Source organism: Peromyscus eremicus, chromosome 19 (assembly GCF_949786415.1).
Source record: "Peromyscus eremicus chromosome 19, PerEre_H2_v1, whole genome shotgun sequence".
Lineage (NCBI taxonomy): Eukaryota > Metazoa > Chordata > Mammalia > Rodentia > Cricetidae > Peromyscus > Peromyscus eremicus.
Window position 1 is genome coordinate 67,625,219 of NC_081435.1, and position 12,974 is coordinate 67,638,192.

General features: G+C 50.3%; 1 protein-coding gene across 4 annotated transcripts in view; it reads left to right on the top strand.

Moving 5' to 3' along the window:
- Slc66a2 (solute carrier family 66 member 2) overlaps positions 1-12,974 on the top strand; it is a 35,733-nt gene that overhangs the window by 16,041 nt on the left and 6,718 nt on the right. For 2 of the 4 annotated variants that reach the window (XM_059246756.1, XM_059246758.1), the window contains one exon: positions 11,485-11,701. The exons of 1 other annotated variant lie outside the window; for it this stretch is intronic. In XM_059246756.1, coding sequence (XP_059102739.1) covers positions 11,485-11,701 — 217 coding nt within the window. Of the gene's footprint in view, positions 1-11,484; positions 11,702-11,991; positions 12,133-12,974 lie in introns of all 4 variants that reach the window. One more of the 4 variants, XM_059246759.1, reaches the window with a different exon arrangement.

A 12,974-nucleotide genomic window follows, 5' to 3' on the forward strand; every position in this document is an offset into this window, starting at 1 on the left:
CCAATGGAATTATTATCCCCATTTGCTCTTGAATTGTTCATTGCTGCTCTGTAGAGGTAGAGCCGGCTTCGACCTGGCGATCGGTGCTGCGGCCTCACTGAACTGTCGGCTCCGCACCGCCTCCTGACTGCTTGAGACTGCCCACCTGAAAGGTCACATCCCCTGAAGGAGGGACAGCAGTCTGCTTCCTTTCCGGTCTTCCCAGATCACCCTGGCTGGCTGGAGACGAGAGACGACGTGTGTGTGTGTGTGTGTGTGTGTGTGTGTGTGTGTGTGTGTGTGTTCCACTCTTGGTTCCCTTGAGGACTTCTGTCTTTCCACATTGAGTGTCACTCTGTCTTTTTGAAGTTGCCTTTAATGGCTGAAGGGAGCCCCTTGCTATCGTGAGCTGAAGGGGTGGGGTTTGTGTTGCTGCCGTGGATGGCGCTGCCTGGGCTGTGTGCTGTCTGTGGAGATGATGATTGCGTGAGTTCTGCCTCTCGTTCCACTTTTACGGTGATTGACCTTCGCGTGTTGAGCTAAGTTCCACTTGATGATAGTGTCTGGTTACCTCTTAACTGCTGGGTGCCATGGTCAATATTATATCGAAGGTTTTTTTAAGTCCATATTCACAAAAAGTTTTGGTCTGGAGTCCTTTTATGCTGGCCATGGCTTTGGTTTTAATATATCCTAAATAGAGGCCCACATTATTCTGAATACTGGCTAATGAAGTAAGTTCTTAGGTGTTTGTGAAGGGTTGAGCCAATTCCTCTTTAAAATTTTGGTACAGTTACTTGGTAAGGCTGGCTGGCCCTGGACTTCTAACAGTGTCAGCCCCACCTGTAGTTCTGAGTCCTCTAGATTTTCTGTGGCTTTCTTCACCCATCTTGGTTCATCTGTACTATGCCTTGGTTTCAGATTCGTCTCAACAGCTGTGGGCATATCTTTTTTTTTTTTTTTTCTTTTCTGAGACAGGGTTTCTCTGTGTAGCCCTGACTGTCCTGGAACTCACTCTGTAGACCAGGCTGTCCTCGAACTCACAGAGATCCACCTGCCTCTGCCTCCCGAGTGCTGGGATTAAAGGCGTGCGCCACCACTGCCGGGCGAGGGCAGACATTTTTCTTGTTCTTCTGTAACCCTTTTTACTTCCCTGAGCACTTGGTCCTGGTCCTTCTTTTATTCCAGCTCCGGTGATCTGAATCCCGTTGCCGTCCTTTATTTTTGTTACTCTACTTACAAGTGTGTCAATTTTATTGATCTTTTCAAAGAACCAACTTTTGGTTTTCTTTATCTAGTTTACTGAATTCCACTTTTACTGCCCCACTTTGGTTGTTTGGTTTTCTGCCTGCTTTTTGCCACAGTTAGCACTTTCTTGTGATTTCTTAACATGGAGGGTCATTGATTTTAGCTTTTTTCCTATTGTACTTTGACATATCTGTGCTTACAGCCATAAAGTCACTCTGCAATGGTGGACTGGCCTCCTGTGTGTATTGGTCTGTTGTGCTTTTTTCTGTCTTAAAGTGTTTTCTCATTTTCTTCAAAATTTCTTCAGTCCATTGCTATTTAAGAATACATAGCAACCTTCACGTTTGTGAATCCCTCACATCTCTTGGCTGGTTTCCAGTAACATCTGCTCTCATTGTGGAGAATGCATTCAAATATTCTGAGGTGGAGCTTGTTCTGGGCCCCTCCTGAGGTGTGCTCTCTCTGGGAGACGATCCTTGCTGGTAGGAGAGAGTGTTTCACTGTGGAGGGGAGGTGGGTGCCTGCTGGGTCATGGTTTACAGTAATGCTGTGGTCTTCTCTTTCCTCATTAGTTAATCTGCCCAATTGTATTCATTTTGAAAGTTGGCATTGAAATTTCCAAGTATTTGTTAATTACCTTTCTCGCCTTTCATTTCTGACAGCTGTTGCTTTCTTGATTTTAGAATAATTGTTGGGTCCATATGCAGCTGTGCTGTTCTGCTAGACTGACCCTTTCTTTTTGTCATTACGAAATGTCTCCGATGACATTTTGTTTTGTTTTAAAGCCATCCTTCCTGCTCAGTATTGAACCCAGGGCCTCATGGGTGGGCACTTCTGCCAAGTTACCTCTTTTTTCTTTTTCTTTGAGACTGGTTCACTGAGTTGCCTAGGCTGGACTGACTCTGCACTCTAAGCAGACCTGGAGGAAGGTTTGACCCTTTGCTTCAGCTTCCCAAGTAGCTGAGTGGCTGGCCCACCTCACAGTTCTGGCTTAAAGCTTATTCTAATATTAACATAGCCTCTGTGGATCACCTGAGGTAATGATTTTAACAGCAAGCAGATGGCAAGTTCAAGGCCATCCTGGGCTACATAGCACGATCTTGTCTCAAAACAAGATAAAAAAACTACAGGGCCAGTGAGATGGTTAGGTTGGTATTAGATGGCTGCTGTTGAGCCTGGAGACCTGAGATGGATCCTGACCCTCACATGCACACCATTGCACTCACACAGATAGATAAATGTAATGCTAAAAATCAAAATGATTTCTGCCGTATTACCTGATTCATGTTTGATTAATGTTTTAATCTGTCATTCTTCTTGTCTTTTTTGTGTGTCCCTCTTCTTTTAACTCTAAGACAGTTTTTTATATTAAGTGACTGTTTTAATAGTGTGGTATTTAAATCCTTTAGTAATTTTAAACTATGTATTGATAGTTTTTTTAGTTTCTCTGAGGCTTACACTACAGATTTTAACTTATCAGACTCCTTTAAATTTGAAATTAAGTTTGGTGAGAACTAGGAAGTCTGGGTAGTTCCTCCTTCCCTCTTCTGGTTGTGTGAGGACTACCTTTGCATTTTGTTTATGAGTGTTACAATTGTAACTATGTGTCTTCTGACTGTTACTCTGTATAGATTGTACTCCTTCCTAATAAGATGAGGGGAGAGAGGAGAAGTTAGTTACTCTGTTCAGCTGCTTTACATATTTTGGCTACCCTCTTTTCCATCTGTGGGTCTGAGTTACCACCTCGGGCACTGCTCTCCTGCTGTGCTGATTTGGAGACTATCATGGAAGGCGTGTTAAGACACCCCAGATAGTGCTATAACATAGAGGTTCTCTGCAGTTCCTTTGTAAGCCAGTTAAGACAAGAAAGGTGTGTAAGTGTGTACTTGTATTCTTGTAGTTTTGTTTAACTTTCTTTTTGTGTGTGGAGGGAGTGTTTTTTCTTGAAATGGATTTTCCAATGCAGTCCAGGTGGTCGTCAGCCTCCCGCCCCACCCCAGTGCTGGAGTCACAGGTGGTCCTGGAGTCACAGGTGGTCCTCAGCCTCTAGTCCTACCCCAGTGCTGGAGTCACAGGTGGTCCTCAGCCTCCCACCCCACCCCAGTGCTGGAGTCACAGGTGGTCCTCAGCCTCCCACCCCACCCCAGTGCTGGAGTCACAGGTGGTCCTCAGCCTCCCACCCCACCCCAGTGCTGGAGTCACAGGTGGTCCTCAGCCTCCAGTCCCACCCCCAGTGTGGAGTCACAGGTGGGAACCACTCACTTGTATCTTTTTGGAGCAAACCTGCATAATTTCCTTTATGTACACATTCCATTTTTGTCCTGTGTGTTCACATGACCTCTGCTGTCACTTGGTTTCCACGTGGAAAGCAACAGTGTCCCCAGCTCTTGTTTATCCGGGGACCTGGTTCTCTCCCTACGTAAAGAGCTTTCTCCGTGCTGACTCCTGGCTGATGGTTGTTTTTCTTTTCAGCACTTTGACCGCCATCCCTCTGCCTTCTGAACTCCACTGTGTCTGGTGAGAAGTCAGTGAGTGGCTCATCTTACTGGGGGTCCCCTGTAAGTGACACCATTTTTCTCCTGCTCCTTTCAAGATTTTGTCTTTGTCTCTGACATTCAGCCAGAGTTGGTGAGGTACGGAGATCTGTGTTTTGTACTTGGAGATAATGGGGCTTCTTGGGTTGGCAGGCCTGTTTGGATTCTGTGGTCATGGTCTCTGAGTCCTTTTCCTGTTCCCTCTCCTCTCTCCTCCTCTTCAGGATGCTCAGCATGCCTGTGCTGCTGCACTTGGTACTGTCTGTGTTTCTCAGAGGCACTGATATTTTTCTTCCTCAGGCAGCATAGTGTCCATGGAATGTATTGAAGTTCACTGATGCTTCTCTTAGCTCAGGTCTCTTGTTGAGCCCAGATAATGAATCTTATTCCAGACAGCGTGGCTCCAGATTCTCCTGGCTCTCAGAGATTTAGGAATGCCCTTCCGTTGGGTGAGATGATATCCTGTACCTCTGTTAGTTCTTTATATCTATTCTTTGGTTTCCCTTGGTTCTCCATATGTTTACAATACTGTTCTGAAGTTGTTGTTGTTTTCCTGCTTAGTCTAATGTCTCTTCGCAAATAATGTTTCTTGTTTTCTGTTGTTTCCCTTCCATGTAGGGACTACATTTCCCTGTTTGTTTGCATCCTGGACATTTAGAGTTAATATTGTGACAGCCATGGGCACTAATCTCATGCCTGGGGAGGGTGTCTTATTTGCTTGTGTCCTGGTTTGGTTAGATGGGGCAGTCTGAGTCCTCTCCACCCTCCTGTCTGCCTGATGATATTGGCTGCTGTGCTTCTCCCTGGTCAACGTGGAGCTCCTGAATGCTCTGCCCTCGTTGGTACCCCACTTGGCCTCCACTGCCTCCAAGGATGGCTCTATTGACGTGCTAATACTCTGGGTGATGCCACATCACAGTGGGCACTGGGGGGGTCATTAAGGCCAGTCTGAAAGTTGCTCTGCTTTCAGGAGAGCTCTTAGCTACCTGCTTCTCTTCCCTCCTCTGGCCATGGAGCCACTAGCTGCTGCTGCTTCCTCATTGCTTCCCCTCTCCTTCAAGACCAGTTCTGGTTAGGTAGCCCTATGTAGCCCAGGCCAGCCTGGTAGTCACCCGTCTACCCGTCTTAGTTCCCAAGTATAAAAATGACAAGTGTCCGACCATTCCTGGCTCAACCTCCTCTTCATCATTCAGGACCCAGGCCTTCACTCTTGGTAGCGTGCTCTCGAGCCCAAGCCTATGCTCTGTTCTGAGTCTCTGTCCCTTAGGGAGGGCCTTGAACTCCCTCCGCTCATAGCTGCCCCCAGGACAGAACCTCAGATGCTGCCCCAGAGCTGGTGGCAAGAACAGTAGTGAACCTCTCAGGGCAACAGCTTCCTTTGAGGACAGGCCCTGGGTGACCTCTGGTCTTCTCAGCCTTCTCCTCCTGTATGGAGTCCCCACCCTGTGTGTGCTGTGGTGGTGGCACCAGTATTCTCAGCCTCACATCTGTGTGGAACTCCTGCCCTGACTGTGCTGGCCAGGCATGGAGCCCGGAGCAGAGGAGCTGAACAGGGGAGGGGCTGCTGACTGCAGCTGACCGCTGCTGACTGCGTAGACCTCTGTCTCTACCAGCTCAGGAGCTTTCTGGTACGGTTTTCTACAGCCTTCTTACCTGACTGTTCTGTTTAACTTGAAACCCTGGGGCTAGAATTAGGGAGGGCGGTTTTTTACAGGCTGACCACAGGCCTTGGTGCTGTTATCTGTCAATGTCATCGAGGAATAAACTCGGGATTGAGTGTTCCGTGGTGGCTTACTGTTGGGACAGAGCACAGTGTTGTTCACAAGGCTGCTGTAAAGCGGGAACCTGAAAATGTCTTGGAAGTGAAGACACTGTTTTGAGTGATAGAGCTGCTTATTCTGGTGCTCCCTGGGCCAGAGCCTTGCTGGGCCCTTTCAGCTGTTTGTGAGCTGTGCCGTAATGAGCTCAGAGGAACTGTTCAGAGCAGAGGTTGCTTTCGTCAGCTGCAGTAATGGAGACATGAAGAGTGTCACCAGGGTGACATGACAGGTGTGGGTCACTGAACCCCCTCTCCTGGCTCATCTCTCCATTGAAGGGAATCCTGCTAAGGAAGGACATTTTGTATAGCTTCAGCATTACCTGTCAGTGCCATTGAGGGAAAAACTTGGAGTTGAGTGTTCCAGCGCTCTGTTGGTATGTTAGTAAGGACAGAGTCAGAAGGGACTTCTGAAGTGACCGAGTCAAGAGCACCAACAGTTTGTCCATAACGGGCACCACTGACTCCAGCTTCCTGACTCTTGGAGTCTCTGTAGCCACAGGGATGTGGTACCCTCACCAGCGGCAGGACCATGACAGCCTTATTTTCGCAACTTCAAAGTGCATTGGGATGCTGACCTCGGTAGCTGCTGCTTTTATTCTGGTCAAGCAGTGGGTGCTCCCAGTCAGTTTCCCAGGGGACACTGTCTGGAAGCCAAGAGTGGGGAATTGAGCATGGCACACCACCAGCCCTGCGCCCAGCTTCCTTGGAGGGCTAGGGCTCCATTCCCAGAACATTGATTCTGGATCTCTGAGCCATCCTCGCCTGTCCCTTGTCTGTTGTGGGAGAGGGCAGTGCTGGGGCGGGTCAGGGCCACAAGGGCCATTTCAGCTGTTGCAGGAGGTCTTGCTGTTGTCATAAAAATCTATTCATGTATCTGACCTGAATTCAGGCAGAGTGCAAGCTGGTGTTGGCCTGTGGAGGGCGTGGGCCATGTGGCTCTTGTCATCTGAGCTCCAGGCCCTGGAATCTTGTGCAGGCTTGGCACTGGGGCTCTGCCTCTCAGTCTGAGTTCCTGTGAGCATTAGCTGCAGGAAGGAAGGCTGTGCATGAATCTATACCAGGCTGGCTAGGCTTGGGAGCTTTTTATTTTTATGTCATTTATTTATTTATTTGGACATTACCACGTTTAATTTGGATCACAGTGATTTTTTTCCCCTTGAGCCATTTGAGGTTAAGTGTATTTCCAAACACAAGGATGTCCGCCCACAACTGCCCAGAATGTTGCTGTCAACAGGCCTCAGTGTCCTTCAGACAAAAGGGCCCAAATAAGTTGCTGCGTACTTTATTGTCTTACCTCTAGGAGCAGACCTCTGCATTGCTCTTGACTTTGGTAAACCCGTGCTGGGCTCTGCTTTCATCTGTCTGCCCTTGCTCTGGTCCTGACCTGGGATGCTCTGGCTCAGATGGTTTTCTGACCAAGGGTCTAGCCAGGCTGGGGGTTGGGGGACTGGCCTGGGGCCCCTCAGGGCAGGCAGTCTGAGGAGGATAACTGTCTCAGACTCTCAGGTGATCCAGGCAGATGGTGTTAGCTTCTAGGAGGTAGTGAGGGGCAGACTGCGCTGCTGAGGAAACAGAATGCAGCCAGTGCATGAGCTGCACAGACAAGTGCAGAGTTCTCAGTAGTTCATCAAAGAAGATGGCAAAGCCAGGTGCAGCAGGGCATACCTGGAGCCCCACTACTCAGGAGGAGCAGGAGTCTGAGACCACCCGGGCCAAGGCACCATCTCCCAGACGAGTGAAAAGACATGGGTCCAGTTACCCTTTATGTTCACAAAACATCCTTTCAGTGTTCAGTCAACACAGACGCTGGACAGACCTCCTTCTTTGTACTAAGCCTTTGGAGTTAGACATGTGCCCCTCCATCCCTGGTTGGGATGCGTGGTCTAGCGTGTTGGTGGGACCCTGGAGAGGAAGGCGGAAGCAGTTTTGCCACAGCTGTCTAAGAAGGACCTTTGGGTTTGAAAACAAGCATGTCTGTATGATGAAGGGGAAGGGACTTGGCTCTGTCCTTGTGCTGCTGAGCCTGATTCCTGGTCTCCTGTGCAGAGCCCTGGTCAGTTGTTTAACTGCCCAGCTGGGGGCAGAGTGCTGCATTTCCTGTCTCTTCTGATTGGTTTAAAGGTATCTCCCTTGCTGCTGCTGTCTCCCAGGATGGTGGGAGCTGTTCTGGATTGTTGACCCAGGGGTCTGTGATGACGGCAGGCCATGGGGATGCTCATTTTTGGGGGAGAATCGCCCTGGGACCTCATTAGGTGGCCTTGGTCAGTGAGGCTCAGGAGAAGAGTGGTCAGTGTTAGCTGAAGCTGATACATATGCCTCTTGGCACTCCCAGATTCACAGACTGGGGTGTGGGTTCTGGGTGGCCAGCTGGGCTCCTGCTCTCTCCAGCCTACAGTCCAGTGTGTGTTTGCCACAGAGGATATGGGACAGCATGACAGCCACCAGAAACCTTTTTGGAGCTTGGAGGCTGTGGCCCTGGGTCTGCCATGGTGGGGCTGAGTCCTTTAGGGAGCAGGACAGAAACACGCCACAGCCCCACTTGCAAGGTGGAACTGTGAGGTGTTCCATGTGGTGCCATGCTGTCATTAGGGTGGCCTGTCCTTACCCAGCTCAACCCCCCCCCCCCCCAACAGCTCAGTCTTCTGGGCTCTACTTCATGTTAGTTAGTGCCGAGCATCAGCTGCTTTTTCACAGGCAGCTTCTCAGAGGTGAATGCTACCCCTGGTCCTGGCAGGATCCTGACCTCTGCTGGCTAGGAGCGGAGCTGTCATTCCTGAGAACTCACAGCCAAAGTAGGGAACCCTGTACCCTGTTCCTCATTGGGTCTGGGGTTCGCTCTGCCTTCTCAGTGGCAGGTTGTCATTGGCTTGAACTTTAGGCAGGGAGCTGAGAGAACCCAGGCTCTGCCTGCCAGGGCCCCAGACACTGCTGCTCTCCGGAGGACGTGTCTTGTTCTTACTCCGCTCCTATGGGAGCGGGAAGTCTTTGCCTGAATTGGCACAGACAAGCCACACGAGGGTGCTGGCGGGCTGCCGTAGGACCACGGATTGTCAACCACAGACGTCAAAGCTGCCTTGTGTAACTGTGCTGTCCTTGTTGGTGGTCTCAAGGGGGCATCTACCGCTGCCCGAGAGGTGGGCCTTTGAAGATAAAACAACAGCACCAAAAACACCCTGGCCTGGACTCAGTTTCTTTCTGCTCTCAACACTGTGGTGGACCTGGAGGCTTTCCGCCTCACAGCAGGGTTAGGGCAACTCTGCATTCAGGCTCTGCCTACCGGGTCCTGGAGAACTTGACTTGTCCTTATCCCTTGAGGATGCTGTTTTCTTCCATGTGATTCTTGGCCACTTTCTGTCTCTTCCTTTTGCCCATTTTTAAAATTGGGTTGTCCATCCTGTTACACGTCGTAGATTCAGCATGACATCGGGGCCTTCAGCAATGTTTGCTGTGAAAGCTGAAGTGTCCTGCAGGACTCTCTACTGTCTGTCTTCTCCTGTCACTTCCAAGTCTTCTCACAGCCGCTCAGGAACCAGCTGTCCCAGGAGCCATCCCTTGTCCCTCAGCTGCCCCTGGCTACCTGCTGCTGAAGGGCTACCCCTGGCCTCCAGGTCCCCGATCACCACACAGCACATGTGTGATGGAGAATTCCCACTGAGCTACACGCACCCGTTCAACAACACGTGTGGTGATGTTGCATTGGGCCGATGGCTTCTTTCTGGTGCTCTGTTGGGATTCTGTTTACCTCTGAGGGTCAGTTTAGCTCTCCCTGAAGGCGCTTGAACACACGGGGAGGCAGTGCAGCCTGTACCTCTGCCCCATCATTCAGGACAGCCTCTGCTTGCACCTGCTGCCCCAGAGCAGGCTCGTTCCAGGATTGGGCTTGTCATCTGAGGGGTCAGTGCCTGCTGCCCCTTAGGTCATCATCAGGATGCATTGGAGCAGTGAATGAGTCCAGGCTAGCCTGGCATCAAGAAGGCTCTACAATGGAGATAAACTAAAGCCGCACCTAGTCCATGGGCCACCAACACTTGAGAGCCTTACTGTAGATGGTGTGTGGTGACGTTACCATTTCCCCTTGCATGGCTTTAGCCCTGTAGTAGGCCCTGAGTCAAATTTCCATTGATGTGTTGGTTACATATCTAGGCTGTTAGGGTCACATGCCTGTTGCTGAGGCTGCAGAGGAGGACCCCAGGGACCCCAAATCCAGAAAAGAAGGTCTTTATTGTTTCTCCTGAGTCCAGGCTTCAATGAGACTTGTAACCTTGGACGGGGTGGCTCCTTTGTGTCTCTGAGCCTGCTAAGTGGGATGGGTGGGTATGGGGCAACATTACCTCCAAGCTACATAGTATGAGGCACACATAAAATGCCATTTGGTGCAGGTAACTTGGTCAATGCATGCCCTCTGGGGTTTCTCCAGGTTACTCCTTTTTTTCTTGGTCTATCCCCAGAACCAAAAAGGAGCTTCCTGGGTAGTATTAGAAACAGCCTTTTTTTTTTTTCGTGTTTGAGTCTGAGTAATTGGGAGGAAGTTAGCCACTCCTCCCCCCACCCCCCAGTCCCACTTTAATGTGTACCACACCAGCACAGGCCGATTTCTCCTGTAGCAGAGGGAGATGGTGACCTGCGGATTCACATGCATGGTGCAGATGCAGAATGCAGAAATGCTGACACAGGGCAGGCTGAGTCTCTGAGAACCCCAGGGCTGCAGCGTTGCTGGAGTCTGCATGGCCAAGTCATTTACAAACAGGGATACCAGGTCAGTAATCCGCTAGCTCTTTTCCTTATGACAGAGTATCCAGTGGGCTGGGGTTTAGCTCAGTGGTAGAGCATTTGCCTAGAATGGGTGAGGATTTCTTCTTCCCCAGCACCGAAGCAAAACAATAACAAAAATAGAAAAGAAAAAACCCCACCACCCCATCAAAACAGCCATACCTAGCTGAACTTAGTACCTCTGCATCTCTTGGCTGCCCACCTACACCTGCTGGATGTTCCTGTCCTGGACTTGCTGATCTAGGAACCAGGTCAGACATAGCCGTGCCACATCCTTGCTTATGGCAGGCTTTCCCTTCTCATCTGAAGCTTCCCTGTAGCTACCACTGTCTCCAGGGCCCCAAGCATTCATCTGCTGAAGTGTCATTTAGTTCATTGGTGTGACTGCATGTGAATATTCCACAGAATCAATCATCAAACAAGTGAATAATCATCAAACAAGAAGGGATATTGTTGGGGCAACCAAGTATGTAGCAATAGTGCTGTGTGTGGTCTGAATCCCTCCTATGGATTCTATGAGCACCCCCAGACTCAGAACTAACGTGTTAACCCTTAGAACGGTCCTGGGAGGTGGGTGCATTAACCTGGGTGGATGGAGACACACGGTAAACCAGAGTTGCAGACGGCAGAGCTGTAGTTCTAACCCAGGACTCGGATTCCAGAGGCTCTGGTACAATGTACTGTGCTCCTTCCTGGAACTATTGGATTAAGTTACAGGACTTCAGTATCCCTTATGCTAACTTACTGTTGGTACCAAGAGTCTCTAGAATTGCTTTTATTGGAATGCTCTCATCTCCCCACACTGACCTCAGCCTGCTTGTGTCTCCTCCCCACACTGACTTTGGCTTGCTCACATCTCTTCTCACACTGAATTTGAGCTGTCCACATCTCCTATACTGACTTTTACCCCGCTCAAGTCTCCTCACACTGGCCTTGACCCATTGGTATTTTTTTCTCCACACTAACCTCGGATTGCTCTGACCCATTCATCTCTCCTCACTGATGACCATGACGTGTCCCATGGTTCGACTCCCCACACTGACTTGACCTGCCTGTGCCTTGGTATTTCTCTCCCCATAAGCTTCGGTTTGCTCCCCCAGCTGAGGTACCTCTCTCTCTCTCTCTCTCCTCCCCCAGACTTTGATCCTCACCATTTCTGGCACTGGAGCAGCTTTGCAGACTATGTACAGTGTGTCCTGGCCTTCACCGGTGTGGCGGGCTATGTCACCTACCTGTCCATCGACTCGGCTCTGTTTGTGGAGACACTGGGCTTCCTGGCTGTGCTGACCGAGGCCATGCTGGGTGTGCCACAGCTGTATCGGAACTACCGCCACCGCTCCACCGAGGGCATGAGGTAGGGGTGTTCCTGAGGATGTTCCCACAGCGCTCACTGGAGCCGTGGAGCCCTGACAGTAGGATGAAGTCACGCTGCTTAAACATACTGGGCCTTTGACTCTTGTCTGAGAGGATATGTTTAGGTGGGGCAGGGGAGGGACGCAGAAACCCTCTGTGGAGGCCATGGCCCATCAGAAGCTGCAGAGCTTTTATGCAGGACCAGGGACTGAGGAGCATGGTACCTATACAACTGGATGTGGCAGGGCAGGTGACCTTACCAAAGGTGCCCCAACTATGGCTTTTTCACAGTGGGACTTGCCACGACCTCCCAAAGCTACGGTGTCTGGAGAAGGAGGATAAAGCAGTTGTCAGGATCATACTAAGAAGTGTCTGGAGACATCCATCTAGTACAGGACAGTCCCCATAGACCATTGGAAAGTCTCAAAGAAGGTAGCATTTACTGAATACAGGTCCATTGGTGAGGAGGAGGGAAGAACACAGCCCTGTGGTTCATTTGGCACCATCCTTGAGGAAGCCATTCAACTTCACACTGAGACGCTGTCCCTTTCTCACCCCATAGCCACTACTCACCAAGGTCATCCCACCTCTTGTGCAAGATACCCAGGGGTCCCCTTTCTCGGAGGGGGGACCTTGTGCACAGCGGTGGCACTTTGATGTCAGTGGAATGACAGCATCCTGTTCCGTGGAGAAAACCGAATCCTGGAAGGGAGGGACTCAGAGTGGCCTGGGCGGAGGTTTGCGGTCATGCCAGATACCAGGTTTCAGTGGCTCTCTGAAGTTCTTTTGACTGGATGCAGGATTGCGAGTCTGAGGCTTGTGTGCATGCATAGAGTGTGTATGTTCAGATATAGAGTGCAGTGCAGGGTGAGGGAGATGGTGCCACTTAAGCTCTAACGTGATACACACGCGGGCAGGGCAGAGGTAGGCTGACAGTTGTGACCATGGTGGATCAAGTTTCCCAAGTGCAGGGTGGGTGGAGCCCTGAATTGGGTCTGGATGTTTTTTTTCTTTTTTTTCCTTCTACATCTGGTGGGGCTGGAGCCACGAGGATCCTGAAGCTCTGGTTTGGGGCTGGGGGATGTACAGGTAGAGCTCCAGCTCTGAGTCTGTGTCAATGGGGAGCCTGGAGGAAAAGCACAGGGTGACTCCTGGATGCCATTAACTTTTGTTGCTGTTGTTCCAAAACTTGAGTGTTGGGTGACCCATCTTCAGCTGGGAGCAGAGGTGTTTTAGAGAAGGTGTTATGGAGCCGAGGAGGAGCCAGTGTTTGG